This window comes from Aedes albopictus, chromosome 3, assembly GCF_035046485.1.
Source record: "Aedes albopictus strain Foshan chromosome 3, AalbF5, whole genome shotgun sequence".
Taxonomy (NCBI): domain Eukaryota; kingdom Metazoa; phylum Arthropoda; class Insecta; order Diptera; family Culicidae; genus Aedes; species Aedes albopictus.
In genome coordinates, this window is record NC_085138.1 from 64,967,226 (window position 1) to 64,993,776 (window position 26,551).

The 26,551-nt window shown below is 39.5% G+C and overlaps 1 protein-coding gene and 1 long non-coding RNA gene across 9 annotated transcripts in view; one reads left to right on the forward strand and one right to left on the reverse strand.

The window, feature by feature from the left end:
- LOC109415674 (toll-like receptor 13) overlaps nucleotides 1-7,896 on the reverse strand; it is a 28,062-nt gene extending 20,166 nt beyond the window's left edge. The window contains exons 1-3 of one of the 8 annotated variants that reach the window (XM_019689594.3): nucleotides 7,711-7,896; nucleotides 7,174-7,393; nucleotides 6,502-6,709 (exon numbers count right to left, since the gene is read on the reverse strand). In XM_019689594.3, coding sequence (XP_019545139.2) covers nucleotides 6,502-6,515 — 14 coding nt within the window. In that variant the 5' untranslated portion in view covers nucleotides 6,516-6,709; nucleotides 7,174-7,393; nucleotides 7,711-7,896. Of the gene's footprint in view, nucleotides 1-5,634; nucleotides 5,745-6,501; nucleotides 6,710-7,173; nucleotides 7,586-7,677 lie in introns of those variants that run through there. The other 7 variants (XM_062855960.1, XM_019689591.3, XM_062855961.1 and 4 more) reach the window with 7 other exon arrangements.
- LOC115265843 (uncharacterized) lies at nucleotides 5,885-6,703 on the forward strand. Its single transcript, XR_009998619.1, has 2 exons — nucleotides 5,885-6,402; nucleotides 6,454-6,703. It is a non-coding gene; the product is annotated as an uncharacterized LOC115265843 (long non-coding RNA).
- Nucleotides 7,897-26,551: the final 18,655 nt, after the last annotated feature.

The following is a 26,551-nucleotide window of genomic DNA, read 5'->3' on the forward strand; positions in this document are numbered from 1 at the left end:
CGTAAAACATGGAAAAGTGATTTGTTGATATCTTTGTCATCTTTCATTCAATTTTAATTCTTCTTGGCTTATTTGAAACAAAATGAATGATACTTACTGACTAGACATTGAACCACACATATTTGTTGAAATTTACATACTAAAACTTAACGTAAAGTTGCCTCATTTTTTGAAGTGTGGTAAAATGTGCTAACTTTATATAACATTTTTATATACAAAAATCGTTAAATACGTTAAGTTGAAGACATCAAACGTAAATTTAGTTAATTATCTTTGAAATGAGCCAAAAAGAATTAAAATTGAACTATAGATGACGAAGATATCACCAAATCACTTTTCCATGTTTTACGAAAGTGACCCCAAACTTTTGGCCGATACATCATATTGAGGGGTGACCCCAAACTTTTGGTCGATGACATCAAGGATTAATTTACTTAATAACTTTTTTTCTAGATTTTTTAGCTAAGTTCTGTAAAAAGCAGTTGAAAGCTAGTAGAAAATGGGTCATATTACCGCTCTCATCTTAAAATTTGGTCGACCCAACTTCCAGTGACACTGCTGTAAGTTTATATTCATTTTTTAGAAAATTTGACAACTTTGGGTTAAGTTTACATACATTTTTTTTTGAAAAAGTTTCTTTTATATCATGTTCAAAGTTTCTTTGACTTATTATCTTTTGAATGAAACCTAGGGTTTTGAAATCGGACGCAAATTGGCGGAGATATGGGCCTAAAAAAATGACATGTTTTTGAGGGGGTGACCCCAAACTTTTGAACGGGAGTGTACTTTCAATTGATACAGTTGGACCATTTACCTACACAAATAAAGGCAATCGCTATGCAGTAACCATGCAATGTGATCTTTCAAAATTTATTATAATAGTTCCCATTCCGGATAAATCTGCAACAACTATAGCAAAAGCAGTTATTGAAAAATGTATTTTGATATTTGGCCCAGTATCTTCGATAAAAACTGACCAAGGTACTGAATATAAAGGAGTATTCGATAAAGTTTGTGAACTTCTTAAGATAACAGATACTTGTGCCAGTGCATATCACCCCCAAACCATTGGATCATTAGAAAGAAGCCACAAAACATTGAATGAGTATTTGAGGATTTTTACTAATGATACCAAAAATGATTGGGATGAATGGTTACCATTTTTTAGTTTCTTCTTCAACACAACACCATGTGTAGATCATGGATATACGCCATTTCAGTTAGTATTTGGAAAAACATGCAATTTATTTGATAAAGCTTATTGTATTAAACCAGATCCTTTGTATAACTACGAAGCTTATGAGAAAGAATTGAAATTCAAACTTCAAACCACACATTTAAGAGTACGTGAAGCAATTGTACGAGCAAAAACAAAAAGAACTACACAACTCAACGCTAAAATTGAAAATACAGATTTACAAATTGGCGATACAGTTTATCTAAGAAATGAAAATAGACAAAAACTAGATGCAGTAAACTCCGGACCATTCACAATAAAAGAACTAATGGACTGTAATGCAGTAATCTTTAACCAGAATAATCAACAAAGACTTCAAGTTCATAAAACGCGCCTTACGAAATTTAAACCTTTAGAACAAAAAAGATAATGACAACAAATACATTGTTTATTACACTCAAAATTATCGTTCCTTAAAAAAAAGGGGAAGAGAGCCCTCAAAACAAAAATGATTTGTATACTGAAAATTATTTGTAAAGGTAAGAACAAAGCATAAACGGAAAATTTATTATTGTATACCATAATTTTCTTTTAGGGGGAAGGTGTAGTGGAATTTTCCACAACATCTTTTTCTGCATCGCAAATTTATTATTTCCCACGAGAAATAATGAATTATGCTTAGCTTAACGACAACGTGCCGACTTTTGGTTACCTGACCGGCCGATGTCATCTAACACCCCATGCGCGGCTCGAATTGACCACGCAGCATTAATTCGTGTGAACATGCTTTATTCTTTCCTCAGGTAATGTGTAACTTTTCTAACCAATAAAAATCATTCATTCAATGTCCAACAAGCAAAGTGTATACATCGTGTCCTGATGACAGACCCGTGCGCCTTCTCCATTAATGTTCGCGAAGTACAGTACAACACCATTCCGTCCTGGCCAGACAAACTTGAAGTTTAAGCTATCTTGCAGATCTCGTACTTGTTTATAGAGCTCCATACCGCGTGGGGTTAGTTCATCGCGTAAAACTATCTTCCGTGTACCATCCGCCAGCGAATGGTCGACAGCCTTGGACAGTAATGGACCGAAGCTACGCTTCTTAGCAATTAGCTCTTACTTGTACTGTTCTTTCGCAAACACAACTTTAATCGGCGCTGTATCGGCATTTCGTTGTTTAGCTTCAATTGATGACAGCCGCTTTGCTTCCAGAATCGCTTCCTCGGGTAACTCATAACCAACCGCTGCTGACACTTGTTCGACGATCTGGCTGACATCTTCATCCTTCTTCATCGGTATCCCCAACATGATCATATTTCTGGTCAAACTCATTCTGTTCAAACGATCAACCTCCAACTCTAGTTCGTTGACAGTGTTGCACAGCTGGTGATGTTTTTTCTTCAGTTGCTCAGCATCTGATCTTAGAGTAGCCTGATCCTGCTTCAGAGATTTCACATCGGTAAGAAGGGTATCGAGTTTATCGGCCAGAAAGTTTTGAAACTTTTCCATTTCAGAGATAGTGTTTCTCATGTCTTGCACCTCTGAACGAGTTCCTTTGACTTTCGTTAGTACCATGCGTAGTTCTTTCAGTACTTCAGGGTCAGTCGATGAGCTTTGTGATGCCCTTTGGAAGAAATCCTGGCACTCCAAGGAGCAGAAGAAATCCTTTGCTTTAAGCTTCCGTATGGCACTTCCATAGATGTTTCTGCACTTGAAATGTTCGCATTTATGGCATTGAGCACATTCGATCACTTTTTTTGGATCATTTTCTTCTTTTTTACAAGAAACGCAGTAGATTATATCTTCGGACATTGTTTACAAATTGATACGACACTGACAAAAACCGAACTGATATGACAAAATCCAATAAGAACAGCGAACTCTGACGACGACAGACAATATACAAAACATTGAAATATTTCAAATACACATATATGAAGTGACAACAATACAAACAGGACTTCGCAAGATAAATGGTGAAAAACTTAAGATTAATTAATTCGATTTTTTCACATAACTTATGAGAGTTCTCGTTGCACAATGCATCCACCGGTGGCCCAACGTGTGATGAGTCGTTTCCTCTATGTTGCAGCGGCAAAACAACCAAATGTACATTAATTTTTCACAAAAAATCACGGAGCCTCTGTATGAGCTTGCTTGAATGCACAGTAGGCTGTACATATTCATCAGCATATATGCTTCGTCGCTCATCTGGTCAATCACACAAATACACTTATACGGCTACTTCATTTGACAGTTATGCTGACCTCTTACAGGGGGTTGTCACTACTCAATTATTCCATATATTACCAGGGGGCTGCCACTACTCCACTCCAACACCGGCGACCGCCACGGTACAACCTAGAGCGACTGAAGCAACCGAATGTCGCCTCAGCATACGCGCAGAATCACGAGGCCGCGTTGCCAGACGAGGGCGAGCTCGATGAGGCCCCTCTAGAGAACTGCTCGAGTACAGTGAAAGCAGCCATCAACGACGCAGCCGAGAGCACCATCGGGTACGTGGAACGGAATCGACGGAACGAATGGTTCGACGAAGAGTGTAGAACGGTTTTGGAGGAGAAGAACGCAGCGAGGGCGGTAATGTTGCAGCAAGGGTCTCGACAGAACGTGGAACGTTATAAACAGAAGCGGAAACAGCAGACCCGCCTCTTTCGGGAGAAAAGGCGCCGCCTGGAAGAAGCGGAGTGTGAAGAAATGTAACTGCTGTACCGTTCCCAAGAAACACGAAAGTTCTATCAGAAGCTCAACGCAACCCGCAACGGCTTCGTGCCGCGAGCCGAAATATGCAGGGATAAAGACGGAGGCCTCTTTACGGACGGACGTGAGGTGATCGAAAGGTGGAAGCAGCACTTCGATCAGCACCTGAACGGCGTGGAGAACGTAGGGACGGGAGCCCACGGCAGCGGAGGAAACGACGACGCCAGTGCAGCGGAGGACGGAAATGAACCAACTCCCACGCTGAAGGAAGTTAAGGATGCCATTCACCAGCTCAAAACCAACAAAGCAGCTGGTAAGGATGGTATCGCAGCTGAACTCATCAAGATGGGCCCAGAAAAGTTGGCCACCTGTCTGCATCGGCTGATAGTCAGGAAGTGGAAGGAAGGGGTAATCTGCCCCATTCACAAAAAAGGCGACCATTTGAAATGTGAGAACTTCAGGGCGATCACTATTTTGAATGCTGCCTACAAAGTGCTATCCCAGATCATTTTCCGTCGTCTGTCACCTAAAACGAATGAGTTCGTGGGAAGTTATCAAGCCGGCTTCATCGACGGCCGGTCGACAACGGACCAGATCTTTACCGTATGGCAAATCCTCCAGAAAGGCCGTGAATACCAGGTCCCAACGCATCACCTGTTCATCGACTTCAAAGCGGCATACGACAGTATCGACCGCGCAGAGCTATGGAGAATCATGGACGAAAACGGCTTTCCTGGGAAGCTGACTAGACTGATTAAAGCAACGATGGACGGTGTGCAAAACTGCGTAAGGGTTTCGGGTGAACTGTCCAGTTCATTCGAATCTCGCCGGGGACTACGACAAGGTGTTGGTCTCTCATGCCTACTCTTCAACATCGCTCTGGAAGGTGTGATGCGACGAGCCGGGCTCAACAGCCGGGGAACGATTTTCTCAAAATCCGGTCAATTTGTGTGCTTTGCGGACGACAAATGTCCATGTCTTGCCAGAACATTTGGAACGGTGGCAGAGCTGTACACCCGCCTGAAACGCGAAGCAGCAAAGGTCGGACTGGTGGTGAATGCCTCAAAAACAAAGTACATGCTGGTTTGCGGAACCGAAAACGACCGGATCCGTCTGGGTAGTAATGTTACGATAGACGGGGATACTTTCGAGGTGGTGGAGGAATTTGTCTACCTCGGATCCTTACTGACGGCTGACAACAACTTGAGCCGTGAAATTCAGAGGCGCATAATCAGCGGAAGTCGGGCCTACTACGGGCTCCAGAAGAAACTGCGGTCGAAAAGATTCACCCACGCACCAAATGCACCATGTACAAAACGCTAATAAGACCGGTGGTTCTCTACGGACACGAGACATGGACCATGTTCGAGGAGGACCTGCAAGCACTCGGAGTGATAAGGACGATCTTCGGCGGTGTGCAGGAGAACGGTGTGTGGAGAAGAAGGATGAACCACGAACTCGCTGCACTTTACAGCGAACCCAGCATCCAGAAAGTGGTCAAAGCCGGAAGGATACGGTGGGCAGGGCATGTTGCAAGAATGCCGGACAACAACCCTGCAAAGCTGGTGGTGGAGCGTGACCTGACGAGCATTGGGCGCGACCGAGGATGGAGAACGGTAGCCACAAACCGAGTATTGTGGCGTACTATTGTTGATTATGTTCTGTCTTAATGATGTTGAACAAATAAATGTAGGTATGTATGAGTTTTTCACATAGCAGTGATATTATTTGCTTACGAGATTATCTTGTTCATTCGAGGCGTTGTGAATCACTTATCCTTTCAGTACAAAAGCCATATTCTTGCGGCGCGGTTTTTTTTTCTAGTCTAGCTTGTCGGTTGATTTAGAAATTTAAGTTTAGAATGCAAGGTGTCGTTCCACAAATTTCCCCTATCGTTGGAACAATTGGAAAGACTTCAAAATACACCAGTAAACTTTACTCAAATCAATGTTTTGAATCATACACGTTGCTCTGCCGCACGTGGAATTAATTATTACGACATGCACTGACCATGAGATATATTTATGTAGCAGATACGATTGATCGAGCTGGGATGTTCAACCGGAACTGGTATTTCATAGGATGAGTTGAATATTATAGCTTTCCAACGTTTAGCTTTGTGCACCGCAGTTCAGCAATGTCGTTCTCTCCCGACAATCACCAGTTGCTGTACAAAAGCTCACGAACCCCCTAGCGCCCCATTATCTGTATAATTCTGACACCGGTAGCTGTCCATGTGATCTCATTTACAATGATTTCACCCTGTTTTCAATATACTTTTCCCCTGTTTGAAACTGAATGCCAACAATTTTGAATTCCACATTTTCACATCAGTGTAGGTTCGCGAGCTTGGATTCACATTACTCTCTGCAGTCAAGGTCGTCAGACAAGTTAGAGCAAATATGTGCAGCATCTATCTATCTACTATTTGTCTACCGTTTTGCATGTGGTATATACGAACGAACACCGCTGCCACAGACCGATCATCGAGGGAAGATTCCACTGTATGATAGCACTAATTTTGCGTCACAGATATAAAGCTTTAATTATTTCAGTCTCGGTTTCCTCACACCCACCGCCTACAGCTACAGGCCCGGCCGTACCTTATGCAATGCATTCTGATGAGTTGTGTTTCCGAGAGGTGCTGGACGCCGATGGATTCCCAAATCGCGCAGGCAGGAACCGTGAAAGTGAAATTCACCCTCCAATTTCACAATTATTTGCGATGACGCGCCACATTGATCGCCGATCGATTCGCCACAGTTCTACAGTCTAATGTTCACTTGATCACTTCTGGAAAATTTCTGCTTGCTTTTGTTGAACGGAAAACGGTCAGATTGATGATGGGATTAACATTATTACACGCTGACAATCAGTATGATTTCGTTGAGTTTTGTCATGTTTAAGTTAAGAAAAATGTTATGTAAAAGTTCTGAAATAAAGTCAAAGCTTGTTCACAGTAAAGTTAGCCGAATCGCATCAACGTTTTCAGAACCTTAGCTTAATATGTAGCAAAAATTACTGTTTTGAATGAACTTCACCATTATGGTATAATGCTTTGATTAACTACATGAAAAATTCTACAGATTAGCAATATTTGGCAGCATATTATTAATACAACTTTTGATGAGCTTTTCAGTAATTTCTTCTGTGAATCATCCGCATGACAAAATTCAGTAACAAAACTCTGATTGCGTTTGGCGTGTAAGAAACAATCGAAAACGGGAAACCCGGCTTTTCCCAGCCTGAAGGCGACGTAGAACACTTCACCGTACCTATCCGGGATAATGCACCGCGACGACTTGCACTGACTGACTTAACTGACTAAAGTAGCCAGCAATGATGATGACGGTGTAGTGATGCGACGAATGTGGTTACGCCCGCGCACAGATTCACGCGAATCCCGCTGCGGTTTGTTTGAAACTAATTTGCAGCTTAGCGAAGCAAATCGTTCGAGTTCGAATTCACCGGTAGCACACCTAAAACGACGGCTGACTGGAGAGATGATGATTCGTTATGTGCAAGCACGCTAGACCGGCCCGAAGATGCAAATATGGGGCGATTTTTTTAAAGAATATGATTCAGTCAAATGATTTTGTATGGATTGATTCAACAATTGAATTTTAAACCAGTTAGAATCGATATTCATTGATAGCTAGTAAAGTTTTCAATGTTAAGGAGACATCCTTTCACTCGAAATATATTAACCAATCGGGTGTTCTGTGATAGCACCTCGAGTTAGAAAGCGTCTACAGAGAAGTTGTAGCTTCAATTTGGACCGGTCTATCCTGCAGCACTCCGAGCGCCCTCACCAGCCAATTTTTTGTTTCGCGATCCGCGCCGTAAGATGATCAATCGTTTTTATTGACGACGAGTCGATGATGAGTTCGCTAAAGCTGTCGTACGCGGACGGATACGTCGCGGTATGGTAAGGTATAGTAGTTGATCGGTCAACGAGTTGCACGGTACTGATCGTGCCTTACCGACCGTTCTGAAAATTATAGCGCAAACCATAGAAACCAAGCGAATACACATTTTATCATCATCGACAGACTGGCCCACGTGTGAAAGGGGTTGGTTCGTCTCCAGTTTTAATTGGCAGCTTGTTGAATATGCCCATAGAATACATAGAACGCTACTAGTGCATGAAGTCAGAGCGCATGAAGACATATGAAGCAGATTTTCGAATGAGTTTACCGTGGTTATAACTCGAAAAGAATAAGCCAACACTTAGCTTTGGCATTCTAATGAGCAGAAAGCATAAATAGGGTGCCTGTACCAGTTATCACACTACCGAAGGAAAACTATTTCTACAAAAATAAGAAGAAGATCGACGAATGTCATCAATATGTTAAATGATAGATTAGTTCTCATACTTTACAGGAAAAATATAGAAACCGAGCCAAAACTACTTTTAATATTTATTACGGCGTGTGCCAATGATAGGAACCCTGTACCAGTTATGGACATATTTGATAATTTGGGTTCCACTTCGCACTATTTACATGCATTCCTTATGGGGGTTACGTACGAAAGGCTGAAACACGAAAGGCTGAAATAACAAAAGGCTGAATTACGAAAGGCTGAATCACAAAAGGCTGAAAATGTCAAAAGGCTGAAATAACATAAGGCTGAAATAATGATTCGACTAGTTTTCAAACGGCGAGCCTAAAGGCAGTCATGCGAGCCTAAAGGCAACACTAACATCACAGACAAACAGACACAACACTCTAATTATTCATATCGTACACTGATATAATGATCTTTATAAAAATTTACTAGTTGGCCGACCAGTCAGCCCTGACACTTGCATTGGTTTTGCTTGAGTTTGACATTTGACGCACACTACCGCTCATTGGTTGATGGTTCATTGGACGAACATGCTTCCGTTACTATGTTCGAAATCGGAAAGCAATAGGACTGTTTTTCCGCGCTAAAGTATGCACTATTGATCGCCTACATAACTATGACAGTATTACTCCAAAGAATAGCATATATTTAAAAGAAGGAAAAATTTCTGATCACATTGTTGGCAGCTGTAATGGCAATCATCATGACTCGAAAGAATAGCTCATGCTCGAAGAAGGAAAAATCTCCGATTGAAATACCATCAGTCATTTTTTGTGTTAGTTGGTATGCATCATTAGTCTCTTCAATGGTAATGTAATGGTAAATTCTTTGACAACCGCGGTCATAAAGTATCTTCCTGCCTGTCACACGATATACAAATGCAAAGTGGTCATTGGCAGAGAAGGCTCTCAATTAATAACTGTTGAAATGCGTATAGAAGCTGAAAGCAGGCTTTGTCTCAGTTGGGACGATACGTCAGAAAAAAAGAAGAAGAAGAAGTACTTTAACTCATTTCCTGCATTTTAGCTATTTCAGCCTTTTGTGCATTCAGCCTTTTGAAATTCAGCCTTATGTCACTTTCAGCCTTTCGTGTTCAGCCTTTTGTGCATTCTGCCTTTTGAAATTCAGCCTTATGTTAGCATCCCCCTTATGGGATTAGCCATAACTGGTACACTTTGGCGAAATAGGGTGCAAGGAAGCCGAAAAGTTAAGGAAAATGAATTATTTCTATCATTATCTGAGCAAATTATGAAGTTTGAATAATTGTAACCATCTTTTATGATCGTGATCTGTAGTTCACGCAGTGTTGGTAAAAACTCAAAATCTCAAATCTCATGCTTGAGTTGTTTCACGCGCGATTCTTGACTCGCCAAACTCACCGCTGAAAAAATCATGCATGAGTTGACTCGCGATTTCACTCATTGCGTTATTTCTTGGTGTCCTTCTTATTTACATCGAAGTTTTTAGGATTATATGATAGAGCAAAAGCAAACCTATCGTACAACAACATTGGATGTCGTTCAAATTGATTTGGATTCGTTTTACAAGCGAACGAGATTTCGGCGCTTGACTCGTGAGAGCGAGATTTTGCGTGAAAATCTCGCGCGCGAGAAAATGATTCAGAATCGCGCGCGAGTTTGCTCACGTAGAAGCGGATCATGAGTGTGCTTTGAGTGTGATTTTACCAACACTGAGTTCACGAAATTTTTCTTCTAAATTTGCATCTGTAAAGGTTAAAAATCAACTATGGCGAATTTGAGGTACTATAGCCATAACTGGTACACTGAGCCTAATGGTCAAGTAATGATTCTGCTTCAAAATCACTTCAGCAGTACGCAGATAAAAATCGAAGATAAGACTCCACACCTTGCCCGTGCAGCAGTCGTTTTTTTTTCAAAACAATGGGGGGATAATATGCTCAACAGACTCCTGCACAGGAAAGTTACAAAAAAGGGAAAGCCAGGACTACTCTTTCCTCCACCCAGTAAACACTAAAACCCTCCGGAAGGCAGGTAGGGTCGACAACACGTCTGCTTTCAACTGCACAGCAAGTATCAAGAACTAATACCGCGTATGGTTTGACCTTCCCGAAAGGCGCCTGTCAAAAATGTTTAAATGAAGGAGTGGCACTAAAGCATACATACCACAAGTTAGGGACGTGTCTCCACCTTTCCCGACCTTGCCTAGAAACCCTTTCCAACCGCGGGCTCAGATCCAATCCATTCCGCGTCATAATCCTAGCCTTCTTTCGTAGGACAGCCGGGGACTGGGGTTGGCGATGAGGAAAGGTTCACCGATGTGAAATTTTCGGGAATAGCAAAGTCCCTTAGCGAAGGTAAAGCCCCAGGTCCAGACGGAGTTCCGAACCTGGCAATAAAAGTAGCTATTGCAAAGGCTCCCGAGGTGTTCAGGTCTGTTATGCAGCAATGCCTGTACGAGGGAGTTTTCCCAGAAGTTGCGAAGAGACAGAGCCTGGTTCTATCGCCAAAGTTGGGAAAACCACCCGGAGACCCGTCGGCATATAAACCAGTATGCTTGATCGACACGGCGGGGAAGGTCATCCTCAATAGGATGTTAAGGCTCATCGTGGGTATAGATGAACAGCCAGTACGGCTTCCGGAAGGGGAGGACGACTGTAGACGCAATCACTTCGAAGAGCACCGTCAAACACTTGGGTGTGATGAGCAACGAAAGGCTTTTATCAGGGAGGTCGGAGGACTGCCTCCATGGTCAAAGGGCAGCGCGCGTGGGACAGTTCCACCAGAGGAATATGGACGCATAGGTTGATCTCGAGGATAGATAGTTAGGCGTCAAGGGAAAGTAACATTCCACCTGACTAAGGTCCTTTTAGGCCATGGCTGCTTCCGACAGTACCTATATCGTTTTGGTCATGCGGGTACTACCGAATGTTTGGTTTGTGCTGGTTTAGAGGAAACGGCGGAACACGTTTTGTTCGAGTGCAAGCGTTTTCGCACAATGCGTCGTGACCGCATGCTTGCCACATGCGAAGAGGACACTATTCCGGACAATCTTGTCCAGAGGATGTGTAGGAATGAGTTTGGCTGGAATGCTGGCCGTTTTAACGGCTATCACCCACATCGTCTTGGAGCTACAGAAGAGGTGGCGCGTGGACTCGGAGAATGGCTAGTTCAGAAGCGATACAAGAGGTGGTCCAGGGGTTCGGAGTCGGCTTCGTAGGTCCTATCGGTGCCCTGCGGTCGAAATCGACCCTTACATCGATTAAGTGGCCGCGGAAAGAACATTCTGGGGCGTTGCTGTCGTGGCGTCGGTCTATTGGGTTGGATCCGAGCCCGAGGCCGGGGGTAAGGGCTGGGGCAGATGGAGGCCCTACTGTCAGCAACCTTCTGGTGCAGCTGATAGGGCCTGGAGGGTAGTGATACCCTTGCCTTCAGCAGGCCAGATCTGGTTGTACATAGGCATCAGTTCTTGATGTCTGCATAACAGATGGCCGCTGGTGCGGGGTTGACCCTGCCCGCCTTCCGAGGATAAAGGGAGTGGTGAGGACCACTCGGGAAACTGGCTAAGCGCCAGCATACTACCGTGACAGACTCCCCAAAGCGAGTCGTAGATATTTGTTGATGCAGGCTACGCAGCTGACCTTGAGGGTGCGATGTGTACTAGCCCCTCTTTGAAGCAATGCCTTCTATGTGGTTCCAGAGAGACGAAGGGTTTGGTGACCAGAAAATTTTTACAGATGCTTCTGCAAGCAAGTATCGACGATTTCCTCCAGGAATTTTTCCATAGCTTCTTCAGTGATTCCATCATGGATTGCTCCAGATATTTTTTCAAGAATTCCTCAATGGGTTTCACCAGTCATTCCTCCGGGAATTTATCCTGGGATATCTATAGAGGTTCCTCCAGTGAATGTTCTAGTGCGAGGATTCCTTCAAGAATTTCTTGAGGGATTACCAAAGGAATGTCAAAAGAAATTCTTCTAGGTATTTCTGCAAGTGTTCCTTCAGAGATTTCTTTAGAGATTTCTCCATGTATTCCTTCATGAATTTCACTAGAGATTGCTCCAACAATTCAAACTGAAATAATTCAAAGTATTCCAGCAGAAATATCTTCCAGAAACCCGTTCAGGAATTTTTACCAGACATTAGCTTAAAATCCATCCAGGAGTTCCTTAAAACATTATACAAAACATTCTTTTGGGAGTCCATCCAAAGATTCCAACAACAATTCATCCAAAAATTATTGCAGACATGGATTCCCTCGTATTTTTTTCCTACAGAAATTTTTCCGGGAATTTGTTAAGTAAGCTTTCTTGGGATTTCCTAAGGAATTCCTCATGCGATTGCTTCAACTTCAACTTCAACTTCAGGGATTATTTTATTAACTCCTTCAAGGATTCCCCCAGAAACACTTTTTAAGGAGTTTCTCTTGAAATTCTTTCAGGAACTCCTCCAGGAATTAATCCAGCGCTTCCTACAGGAACTGTTTAGGGATTCTCTTAGGAATTGCTTCCGGGAAACCTCCTGGGGTTTCTTTAGGAACTCCTGCAGGGATTCCTGCAGAAACTTGTACAGGGGTTCCCTAAGGAGTTCCTCCACAAACTCTTCTTAGAATTCCTTCGGGATTTCTCCAAAGATTCCATCTGCAATTTCTTCGGGAATTCTTCCTGGTATTCCTCCAGGAATTTGTCATAGCATTCCTCCACATTGCTCCCTGAGCCAATGCTCTGAGCCTCAAAATTTCATTCAAAAATATTGATGTTCGCGTCTTTGCCAGCGTTTTGAAATTTTGTTGTAAGTCCCGTAGCCTACGGGACGGGTTAAGGATTCTCTTAGGAATTCCTCTATAAATGGCTTCCAGAATTCCTTCTGGAATTTCTTCAGGAACTTTTCTAAGACTTCGCCCAGGATTTCTCCAAGAATTCCATCTGCGATTTCTTCAGGAATTATTCCTGATATCCCTCTACGAATTCTATAAAAGATTCAATTTCTTCAGGAATTCCTCTAGAAATTTCTCCAGGGATTCCTCTGGGAGTTTCTGCTGGAATTTCTTGAATAATTCCAGGAATTCATGTAGAGATTCCTCCAGAAATTTCGCCTGATATTTCTCTAGAGATTTTTCCATGAGTTCTGCTATAGATTCCTTCAGGAATTCCTAAAGGCATTCCTCTAGGATATCCTCCAGGGATCCCTCCAAGACTTCTAACAAGATTTTTTTCAGAGATTCCTTCAAGAAACACTTTTTTTCAGATTTTTTTTCAGAAATTTCGCCCAAAGTTCCTCTAGAGATTCCCCCAGAAATTTATCCAGCAACTGTTGCAGGAATTCCAAAGATTCCTCCAGCAATTCCCAAAGGAAAACCTCCAAGAATTCTATCAGGCATTCCTTTAGGATTTTATCCAGGAATTCCAGGAATTTCTCCAGAAATTTCTCTAGGAATTGATCCAGGAATCGCTCCTGGAAATCCTTCAGAAATTATGTCAGCTATTTCACCAGATTTTTTTTTCAGAAAAATCTTATGAGAATTTTTTTCAGAAATTATTTCAGGAAACTCCCAACGAATTTGGATTTCCCAGGGATTCCTCCAGGAGATAATTCGAAGATTCTTCTAGGAAATCCTCCAGAAGTTCCTCTAATGATTCTTCCAGCAAATCCTCTTGGGATTTCTTCAAAAACTCTTCCAGAAAATTCTCCAGGAATATCTTAAGGATTTTTTCAGGGATTCCTCCTCCAGGGATTTCTGCACAAATTTCTTCAAGGAATTTCGAGGATTTCTCCAGGAATGCTTCCAGAAACTCCGCTAGAAATTCCTCCAGGATTTTTTTAAAAGATTTTTTTTTCAGAAATAGAATAAAAATAGAATTCCTCTGGAGATTCCTCTAGAAACTTAAATTCTTTCATAAATTTGTCTAGAGATTTCTCCAGGAATTTCATCATTGATTCCTCCAACAATCCCACAGTAATCTTTCTAGGAATTCCTCCAGGATTTTATCCAGGAATTCCTCCACGAATTACTTCAGGAATTTCTTCAGGAATTGATTCTGGACATCCTTCAGAAATTATTAACAATTCCTCTAGGGTCCTCTAGTCCTCCAGAGATTTCTCCAGAGATTTCTCCACGAATTTCTGCTGGGATTTTCCCATAGATTCCACCAGGCAATCCTTCAAAGTTTTCTTCCAGGATTACCAAGGATAGTTCCAGGAAATCCTCTAGGGATTTCTAAAGCAATTCTTCCAGGAAGTTCTCTAGGAATACCTTCAGTAATTTTTCAGGGATTCCCCCAGGTATTCCTCCAAGGATTTCTTCAAGGATTCCTCCGGGGTTTTCATCACGAATTCCTTCGAGGATTTCTCCAGGAATTCCACAAGAAATTCCTCCAGGAATTTCTCGATGGATTTTCCCAAGGAATTTCTCCAGGAATTGCTCCAGGACATCTCTCAGAAATTACGTCAGCAATTTCTCCAGGAATTTTTTCAGGAAATCCTCTAGGGATTTCTTCAGAGATCCTTCCACGAAATTCGCCAGGAATAATTCATGAATTTTTCAGGGATTCTTCCAGACATTCCTCCAGAAATTCGTGCAGGAATTGCTCCAGGGGTTCCTCCAGGAATTTCTCCTGGAATTTCTCAAGGATTTTTTTTTCAGAAATTTCTCCAGCAATTACTCCCAGAATTTCTCTGGAAACTTTTTAAGGAATACCTCCTCGATTTTCTTCAGGGATTGCTCTAAGAATTCATCAAAGAATTCCAGGAATTTCACCAGGAAATTCTGTTGGGTCTCATCCAAGAATTCTTCCAGGAGTTACGCCAGGATTTTTTCCAGAAATTTCTCCAGGCATTCCTCCAGGAATCTCTCAAGAGATTTTCCCTGGAATTCCTTAAGGGATTCCTCCAGAAATACAATCAGGGATTTCTCCAAGATTTCCTCCAACGATGCCTTCTAAGATTACCTCTAGGAATTCCTCAAGAGATTTCTTCTGAAATTTTTCTAGACATTCCTCCCAGAATTCCTCCGGGAATTTCTCAAGAATTTCCTCCAAGGAATCCTCCAGAATTTCATCTAGAATTTCTTCCAGTATTTCCTCATGAGATCTTTTCAGATTCAGATTCTTTAAGTATTCCTCCCATAACTTATACAGGAACTCCTCCACGTATACTGTCAGAAATTCTTCCAAGGATTACTCCGGGAATTCCTCCAGGGATTCTACAGGGCTTCCTTCAGGCATTCCTGTAGGAATTACTCCAGGGATTCATTCAGGTGTTTCTTTAAGGATTTATCCAGGAAGTCTTCCAGGGTTTGCTCCAGAAATTCCTCAAATGATTTCTTCACAAATTCCTCTCAGGTTCTGTTCAAAAATTCATTCATAAGATTTTCCGAAATTTCATTACATCCTTCAATCATCTTTTCAGGGATGTACCCAAGAAATTCTCTAGAAACACGTGTTTTTTTAAATTATTTCAAGTATTTCTGGAGAACTTGCTACCAGCATCTCGTTGAATTATGTAGATCAGGTGAGCTTTTTCAATATATTGTACAAAATACAGCAGCGTGTCTGCTGTAGGGTTGGTTAATTAATGCTTTTAGATTATAATGTTATTATATTCAATATCATCGTATTGCGTATAGTTATAAAAGATACACACTCAGATTTTTTTACAGTATACGGTAATTTTTTACCGAATTCTCAACAGCTGAACGTTCGGTAATCCGTTCGGTAATCGAAACGTGCACCGAACATCCGGTAAAATAAATTTGCGAATACTGTCAATAATTACCGGATTTCTCCGGTAATATACATTTCAAAATTACCGTAGGATTTCGGTAACTCAATGTTTTCTTTTGGAAATTTTACGTTTTTTCGGTGTTTTCAAGAAAGAAAGATGCAATCTGGACGATTAAATTGCTTTTATTTACCAACGTTTTCGACATTGACATCTACATAAACAAATTTTGTCGCTCTCACTTATTTCACTTCGGCATTGATTTGTAACGTAAACGCAAAACGAGTGTCCACTCCATTCACCACGAAACACCTGGAGGAGCTGGAACGAAATGTTGACTATTTAAGGTAATACTAGAGTAAATACATATGAATACTTACTCAATTCCAACAAATATGAGTCCCCGCTAAGTAGTATCACAAATCTCAAGTGACACTAAGACACTACAACTTTGAACATCTGAAACCGAAACTATTTAATTCCTACTTTCACTAGTTTGACGTTTCAGAAATGTTGCTGGCACTTTTACGGAACTTCGGTAAAGTATGGTGTAGTTTACAAGGTTTTCGGTATTGTTTTTTACAGTATACGGTAATTGTTCGTTTTTACTGTACGTACTGTACAATATTTGACAGATATTGCTGTCATTGTACCAAATCACAAACTAATCGGTAATAATATTACCGAGCTCTTGTAGAATGAATCATTACTACCGGAAAACGGTAGATTTTTGGTATTACCGAATTTTTCCAGTAAAATAATTACCGAACAACGAAATCTGAGTGTGTAGTAGGTACAAATTTGCTCTCCCTCACCCAAACCCCCCCCCCCCCCCCATGGACCGAAAAGCTGACTACGCCCTTGATTATGGTCATATCTCGTCTACTGAGGAGACATGGACTGACAAACTAACCCTTATTTGAAAGGTCTTTAGATGTACTTTCTGATAAGGGTAACCTCATGTGCACCTTTTTGCCCCTAAAATATATGTTCATCCCGAAAAGTCGATGAAAAAATAAAAAAATTTCCGATAACTCGTTTTATTTAATTCTTACAGCCTTCAGCAAAGTTGCGAATTTCATTGATACATACAACTTTGCAGAACATTGTATGGGTCCAAAATTCAACGAATGTATAATTGCTTAAAAACGTGTTTTTGGGTTTAACTTTCAAACACAGGCCACATTGTCGTCTTCAGGGAAGTTGTTTGGAATAAAAAATGCTACAAATTTGCTGAAGACAGATGTTAGTATACTCATAGCCGTAAAAACTATTTGCCATTTGTGTCTACTATAGAGTACGGCAGTAAAACCTATTGGAACTTGTAGGGGGATTAGGGGCATAATGGACACCCGGGGTGAAATGGACACCCCTGTTTTTGCCGAAACCGTTGACTTTTATGTAAAACTTTCAATGCATAAGTGTAAAGGAACAAGTCATTGTTCTATTTTTCAAAAGTACCATTTATATTTCTTCAAAATAACCAAAATATCATTGAAATTGACGTATGTTTTTCATATGGTGGATTTCTTATAATTTCGAAGCAGCAGCAAATAAGGTATTACGAGTGATTGAGTGTGTCCACCATACAAACAAGTGAATTGTTAGCTTATCTTCATGTATACGTAGATTTAGCAATGGATGAAGATTTATATTTTTGATCAGAACAAACTGAAAATAGCAATTTCAATGTTGTAGTCTATTCGGGGCGAAATGAACACTGGCAATTATGAATGGATGTACACGTGTTGCATACTGTTAGGCGTTTTAGAGAGTTTGAAAATATTCAATCCGATTATTAAAGCCTAAAGTTTTTTTAATTAACTTTGAAGTTATGCAAACTCGTCTTAGATGGAGTATCACATCTGTGGTATTGATCTCCGTTGGCAAATTACTTAACTGGTCGATATTCTCAAAGATACAGCATAAAATATGCAGGGGTGTCCATTATGCCCCGATGGGTGTCCATTTCGCCCCGTACCTTTCCTGCCAGCCCCAAAAAACACACGGTTTTCATTTCATTATTTCTTCACAATAATGACATTCTACCAGCTGAAAATGGTTGAAATACGTAGGAAACAAGTTAAAGTTGTAAGCCAACTGATAATATGTTAACTTTTGTCTGTTATACAGGCCTAACATACTCATTTGCTTAGGGTGTCCATTATGCCCCTAATCCCCCTAATATTTTTTTTTCCGGCGGTGATGAGTGTGGCAGTACAACTCCAGCAGATAGAAGGCACGTTCTTTGATAAAGCTGATGACCAATCGTTTAACTTAAACTTGCTATGGTAGGTCGTACTAGGTATGGTCTATGTAAGGACATGGAAACAGAATGATGAGATGCAGAAATTGTTTTGATTTTTGTTCATTCATCACTGCACTGTGGTAGAGCTTTCTCGTTTGGGAACAAGTTGTCTAAATACGTAAGTGGCGATTATTATGGGAGTACTGTTGCACGTTGCTGGTAGAAGTTACCAAGAAGAAACGGAAATGGCAAAGATGGCAAGTCTTGCTCTGAAAATAAGGAACCAAAGACGACGCCTGATGAGTAGGACATATATTTATGTAAGGTAATTCTCCTGCGATTCCAATATGACCGACTTGTAACTCTACTTTGCGGATTTTTTTTGAATGATCCTAATAGATAATTAATGCGGATAAATTGTGCAGAAAAATGATATTGAAGTTCTAAGTTTAACCAATTTTCTCAAGGCAGAATACTAAACAGGAAATAGAACCCTCAAAGTGAACTGGCGGTGGGGGTTGAACTACGTGATAATATGTTGTCTAAAAGTAAAAGCGCGTGCAACGAAATTAAACATACTGCTTTTTGATAAGTGAAATTAATAACCGTATCTACTTCCTTATTTTGCTATTATTGTTCATATTAAACACCCAGTGTCGCGTCAAAATAAAAATAGGCAGCATTCCAGGAATTTGAATTGAAGTTCTTTTCAATTTCAATTCTTTTCGTTGGTAGTAATCTTTCGGAATCTCCAATTAGCCTAGTGGTTATGGCTATGGATCGCCAATCCAGAGACAGCGGGTTCGATTCCCGTTCCAGTCGGGAAAATTTTCTCGACTCCATGGGCATAGTATATCATTGTCCTTGCCTCACAATATACAAATTCATGCAATGGCAGGCAAAGAGAGCCCTTCAATTAATAACTGTGGAAGTGCTCAAAGAACACCAAGTTGCAGCGTGTCAGGCCAAGTCTCAGTGGGGACGCAGAGCCATAAAGAAGAAGAAGAAGAATCTTTCAAATGCAAAGACAAAGCTACTCCGAACTGCATTACTCTTATTCTAAGCCCCTCAACTCAGCAAAACACCACCAGGCGGTAGGAATCGAGTGTAAATTAATTTTATTTACAAATAGAAACCGAAAGCCACTTGCAATAGAACAGTACCTATACTACTTATTGCTGACAAATCACGTACCTAGCTAATAGGTAGACACTGCCAACACCCCGTCAGAACATCCCCCTTTTGGAATGATGGCGCGTTGGTGGAGAGACTGCTGCGCAGCGCACATGCCCATCCAACGTCCAGAGAACGTGCGCATTGGCTTACATACCGTATTCAGCGTCCTTCTTGTCTAGATACGGCTTAACTGCGGTATAGCTAAATAGGGGATGTCGCTTCTTCGTCATATTTATGTTTTTTTTTTAGTTTTTGTTATGAAGTTTCCTGTCACAAGTCTCTGGGATTCTTTTTAAAAGGCTAGGCTTTGTAGGTGTTTGATTATTTGAGACGAAGAGAATAACTTCTGATTGACGAAACAGTACTTAACCCTTTGAGAATTGAACGTGCCCATCACTTATGCAAACTACTGTAATGTGTTGAAAGGTATCAATGAGCTATGCAGAAAATCTATTTGCATGCCATTCAACCATTTCCTCTTAGAAGTATCAAATATGTTTTGTAATAACTCAGACCTTACGGTTTTGTTTGAAACAACTGTTTTCAATTATTGATTAATCTGTAGTAACCCCCTATGCCAATAATTTACACTTCACGCAAGGGATGATGTTCATTAAGACACTTGGTCTACTAATGAGTAATGATACTAATTTTATACTTGATGGGCTACAACTTGTAGCGGTGAGTCTGCGTCCAATGAAGCATTCGCCTCCACTGATGTCGGCTTTGTGCCAATCGCTTTTAGTCACCGTGAACGTTAGGTTCGGGGTCCTTAGGTCCTCATCAACTGCAAAAAGCCAACGTGTGCGTGGCCTACCATGAAGCCGGCGTCCCCTTCCCAAGTAACACACTTGTCACAGAAGAGTCACGGCGGCGCAGGTTTTTGTTGCGTAGAAGTCACTGTGACTTACTTCTAGCAAGTGAGTATTTATTTGTTGGAAGTAAGTCACAATGGCTTCTGCGCAACAAAAACTTGCGCCGCCGTGACTCTTCTGTGACAAGTGTATTAGGGGAATGTGGGGTAATATGCACCTCCTAAGTATACGTGGCCCTATAACCAAGATTAAGCCGAAAATTATGGGTGTCTTGGGTTTTGAAAGTTAGTTTACTTATTTCACTAAGAGACGCCAACTTTTGGTCCGCGTAATATCAATTTTACCGAATCAAATTAACAATTTAAAATTTACGTTGTGGGTGCTGAAACACTGTTGGGGGCAAAACGCACCTTGAGGTGGGACAATACGACCTCTGGCATTTCCCGCTTTGAATTTTATTGGAATACCAGGCGGCTCCATCTTACGGCAAAAGGTTATTGCAACCATAACAAATTGCAAATGCTCCATAGAAAATCAAAAAGCGCTCCATAAAGAATTAACATATGTTCCATGAAAATGTGCAATGTTACCCATAAACAATTGAATACGTTCCATACTTTATGAAAAATGAACCGGTAAAACATAAAGTTTTCTCATTTAAAGTGATATTTTGCACCAATAAATAATAATGAAATGCTCCATAATAAAATACAAATGATACAAATAAGAAAAATGCAAACGCTCCATAAAAAATTAAAATTGTACCCATAGATAATTAAATATTGCTCCATAGAAAAGTTAAATTACACCATAAAAAATTGAAATTGCACCATAGAAAATAGACAAATGCTCCATAAGTATTAGCAAGCTGCACCACAGAAAATACAATTTGCTCCATAAAAAATTAAATTTCTCCATAACTTTTAACATATGCACCACTAAAGCAGTGCAATGTAAAGCAATTCAGCTCTGTCCAATTAAATTATGAGAATATGCTATCTATGGAGGATTTTCAATTTTTCATGGAGCAATTCATATTTTCTATGGTGCTGTTTGATAATACTTATGGAGCATTTGTCTATTTTCTATGGTGCAATTTCAATTTTTTATGGTGCAATTTAATTTTTCTATGGAGAAATATTCAATTTTCAATGGGTACAATTTTAATTTTTTATGGATCATTTGCATTTTTCTATGGAACATTTGTATTTTATTATGGAGCATTTCATTATTATTTATTGCTGCAAAATTTCACTTTTAATGAGAGAATTTTATGTTTTACCGGTTCATTTTTCATAAAGTATGGAACGTTTTCAATTATTTATGGGTAACATTGCACATTTTCATGGAGCATATGTTCATTCTTTATGGAGCACTTTTTGATTTTCTATGGAGCGTTTCTATTTGTTTGTGGGTGCAATAAATAGGCTGCCCCATCTTACTATTTACGGCAGCAAATGGAAGGTGTAGGAGACGGATGGTAGTTAATGGGTTGATACCATATAATCAGCGCGCAATCGCTTATGTTGCGTGCGCTTCAAATTAGACAATCTTTCCATATGTGGAAAATTATCGTTTTCCACGCTTTTCATTCGAATATTCTTGGCATTCTTGGGCTTGTCCGACTCAGTTTTACGTCTAGTTTGCTTGCATCTGACGGAACTTCACTATATAATGAAATAGCGTGAGGGCGTTTTGCCCCGAGGGTGTGTATTACCCCTGGTTACCCTACTTAGGTTCCTGGTTCTCTGCTGAATATGGGTTTAGCTTGTCGTTTCTCCAGCATACGAGGGACGTGCTCATCCCACCGCATTGCCACATCATTATCTTATTAACAACTTCGTTCACGACATCAAACTTTTCACCACCTAGCACCACTTCCCCAGTGACACACTTGTCACAGAAGAGTCATGGTGGCGCAGGATATTGTTGTGCCTTTTTTTTGCTGGAAAATCATCAATATCTTTTGAACGGAATGGAAAACAGCAGTATTACGGAGAAAAACCAGTAGAGTAAAGTGGGGCAAAAGTTCGAGTGGGGCAAGAGTTTCTTTTGAAGTTTTTGAGCTTAAATCAAATGATATCTTTCGGGTGTCAAGATTGTTCGATGCCTTTTTGAAAAAGAGTCTTTCACTCCAAAAATTATGAAAATTTATCAATATTTCGAAAAATTATGATAAAATGTTGGTTTTTGATCAAAAAATTGTAATATGCGATGGTCCTTCCAACGCATGGAATGGAATTGTAATGAAATCGAATTCGATATTTTATTTTGGGGCGTAACTAGGTATATTTTGAAGATGCTCTAGCATGTATAACTTTTTTCAAAAAAATTTTGGAAATCATATTTTACACATAGTGGGGCAAAAGTTCGAATTGTGGGGCAAGAGTTCGAGGCATATGGCAACTTTAGGTAAAACCCTAAAATTCTGCAAAATGTACATATTATCTCTAAAAATGATGGAATTAGTGAGAAAATTCGATCGAAGTTGAAAAAAAATGTTGTTTTATCTGAATTTGGCGGAAAACTACTAATTTTTGGTGAAGTAAATTTAACCCTGATTTGGGTAAAATCCAGACCGAACTTTAAAGTGTATTCCAATTCCAACATCAAATATTTATTGGTTTTAGGTATTCCAATTACCAAAGTGTCGAAATAGTGTGCTACAGTTGGCGGAATACCACAAACACTAGATTCGAACTTTTGCCCCAGTGGTGGGGCAAGAGTTCGAATAAGACACACACATACAAAAAGTGTTGTAACTCAAAATTGAAAAGACATTTGGCGTAACTTTGTTCAGCAAAATTTTAGCTCATGGATGGTAGAATCACCACACGGTATTCATTTATTTTTATCTGCTTCGATTTCTTGAAAATATTTGAATTTTTAACTAGGGTCGAACTTTTGCCCCACCTTACTCTACAGTTTGAAACAACAAATACGTTTGTTGATTCACAATCCAATAAAATAGTAGTTTCAAATCGAACATTTGTCGTTTTTACATGACTATTTTGATTCGATACAAACCGAAATATTAGTTGTTTCTACTGCAAGCTGTTTCTTTCATCATAACAAATGACGTCAGTTACTTTTAACTACTATTAGTCATTTTTACCGTTTATTTCTACTAAATCTCAGGTTGATTCAACCGGAATACACAAACCAAAATATTAGTTTGATTCTGCTATCCTCGCGTTAAAAACAAACCAATATTCCGGATAACAACAAACATATTAGTTTGAATCGAATCTTATTATTGGATTGTTTATTGTCCTTTTTTTCTTTTTCCTCATTCCACAAGCCACATTTTGCAAAGTCTTATCAGTGCTCGAGCAGTTTAGTTTTGAAAAATTCTCTTCGAGATTTTTAACATTTCAAAACGCACTACAGCGCCAGGTAAGTTCAAATATTTGAATATTGGATGTGTGAAACAAAAGTCTTAAATATAATTTAAGGTGAAATGGGAGCGCGTCCAGGTGCATTTTTGACTCGCGTTTTTGTGAGCACCGATCTCGTCATCCACAAAATGCATGCAAACGAAAATGCTACTCAATGTTTACCGCGAGTGAGTCATTGCTTTTTCATCTCTGATTGTTGCTTGGATGATGAGATCCGTGCTTTCGGTATTTGCAAGGTAGCCATTGTGACGGCCATCTTTGGATTCGCTCATATATGTCCTTAATTTTCAGTACTACAGTACCTACGTGTAAGAATGGGCTCGAATCTTGACTCAGGTCTCCGGTTGGATGGATATTTGGTTTGCAAATCGATTGAGTGTGTTTTAGTATGAAACAAATGAACGCCGAAAAAACCTTGTACTCAAGGAACGCCGTGAAATGCGAGCAGCAAGCAACGATCCGGTATCGTCAGTATAAAATTACGCTAGAATGTGATGTTTCCTTGTTATAATGTTATATTTAAACATGTCAGAAAACTGGTGTGAAAACTGAATCTAAAACTTAACTGACCAGAACAAAAAAGATGTTCTCAGCGAATATTAAAAAGTATTGTATAACGTGCTGGGTAAATAAATATGTGTATTTTACAGCTTTTTGAGAACATTTTTCTTTTGTCATCAAAAAGAAGGAGGGGTTTTGCGGGGTAGGGCGGGAGGAGGGATTCGACCTGAGGGGTTTGTTGTTTCAACTAACGGTTTAGTTTGTTTTAAATGGTAAATGGTGGTAGAAAACAAACCAAAATTAGTAAAAAACAAACGGTGTATGGCAGTTGAAGCAACAAACAAAATCGTTTAGATCTTTTACTGTCAAAACGAAACAACCAACTTAATAGTATTTTCAAACGGATGGTTGTTGAAATTAACCGCTGAAGTGCCAGAGAAACAAACAAAAACTTTGGTTAATTACAACTGCCACGGGTAGGTAAAATTAACTAACATGCCGGTTGTGCCAAATTATTATTATTATTAAAGGGTGATACGGTCAAAATTTGGTCACACAATTTTTTTCATAACTTTAGACTACGTACACCAAAACAGCTGATTTTTGGACCAGTAATGCTACATTATATGTAGCTTATACCATAAAATTTTCATCAAAATCGATTAAGTATTTGTTGATATATAGATAAAACCATCATTCCTACCTTTTTAAAATTTTGCACAAAGGCGCTCCATAGTAAATTTTCGGAAATTTAAGGTCAGTAAAGCACAATTTTGATTATAGAACTACCAATACTGCTCCGATTTTTATCAAAATTTTACAGTATAATACTATTATGAAAATATGTTCTTATTAAAATTTTGAGCCATTTTGTATGAATACTTTCAAAGTTGTAGCACTTTGAATATGAAAAAAACTGACCGAGTGCCACTTAAGCAAATATAATTTTGTAACGGCTGGATCAAATTGAATGAAATTTTTACACTACACTTCGATATGCATACTTCACATACAGAAAAATTTTCACTGAAATCGGTTAAGCATCTCTGGCTCTATAAATAAAACAGTAAAAATGTGTTCTTATTTTTCAATCCTCTTTGCACAAAATTTTAAAATTGCAGATCTCAGGGTTCAACAATATCTCCGCAAATACTAGACCGATTTTGATGAAAATTTTATGGTACAAGCTACATGTAATGTACCATTACTGATCCAAAAATCAGCTGTTTTGGTGTACGCAGTCTAAAGTTATGAAAAAAATTGTGTGACCAAAATTTGACTTGACTTGACAAAATTTGACAAAATTTAAACACCTAAACAAATATAACTTTGTAACGGTTGGATCAAATTGAATGAAATTTTTACACAACATTTTGATATGTATACTTTACATACAGAAAAATTTTCATTGAAATTGGTTCAGTATTTCTGGCTCTATTAATAAAAGAGTAAAAATGTGTGCTTATTTTTTAATCCTCTTTGTACAAAATTTTAAAATTGCAGTTTTCAGAATTCACAATATCTCCGCAAATACTAAACCGATTTTGATGAAAATTTTATGGTACAAGCTACATATAATGTACCATTACTAATCCAAAAATCAGCTGTTTTGGTGTACGCAGTCTCAAGTTATGAAACAAATTGTGTGACCAAATTTTGACCGTATCACCCTTTATCTTTATTTAAGAGATTTGCAGCCCTAGCGAGTGTGCCGAATTCAAACCATAAATCCGGTTGAACTAAATCGTAATTCGTTTGTGTTTACTAATTATTTTTCTTCGTGTTTATCTATTGAAACAAAAGAGATAACGACCATCTCAGTACACGAAACGACGCGTCTTCAAATGTCCAACAAGTGTTTCTTGGGCGACTTTGATGAAAAATCGATACTGAAAAATTTAACATCAGACGGTTTTTCTTGAACCACCCTAAGCTTATTCAGAAAAATACCTCTAGATCGGTCAATTTTGAAGCTACATAAAAGTGCCTTCAGCAAACTTGCTCAAAATTGATAGATCTACAACTTTCCCGAAAAATGTAGATAGTTATTGTTGCAAATAAAAAAGTTTGGTTTCCAATTTCTTTGAAAATATGGACCACCCTAATTTTCATGTATATTGAAAAGAGGGCCTTATTTTCAGAAACAACTTTGTAGAAGACCATATTAATCCAAAAAATCATTCGAAGGCGCTGAATGCATCTTTCCTCGTAAATCTTTTTTGTGGACCATTTCGTTGTTGAGGCTGCGCCGCCATGAGCCTCTGCACGCTAAGGTCAGTTTACCTAAAAATAGGTAATCGATTTACCCATATTTGGGTTTTGCATTCAAAACCCATAATATGGGTAAAATATACTGAGAAAAAAACGGTAAAATTTGCTCATATTAGCAATAAAGTCCATTTACCCAAATATGGGTAACTTAGCATTACCCATATTTGGCTGAAAAATAAAAGTTAGTGATTGTCTAC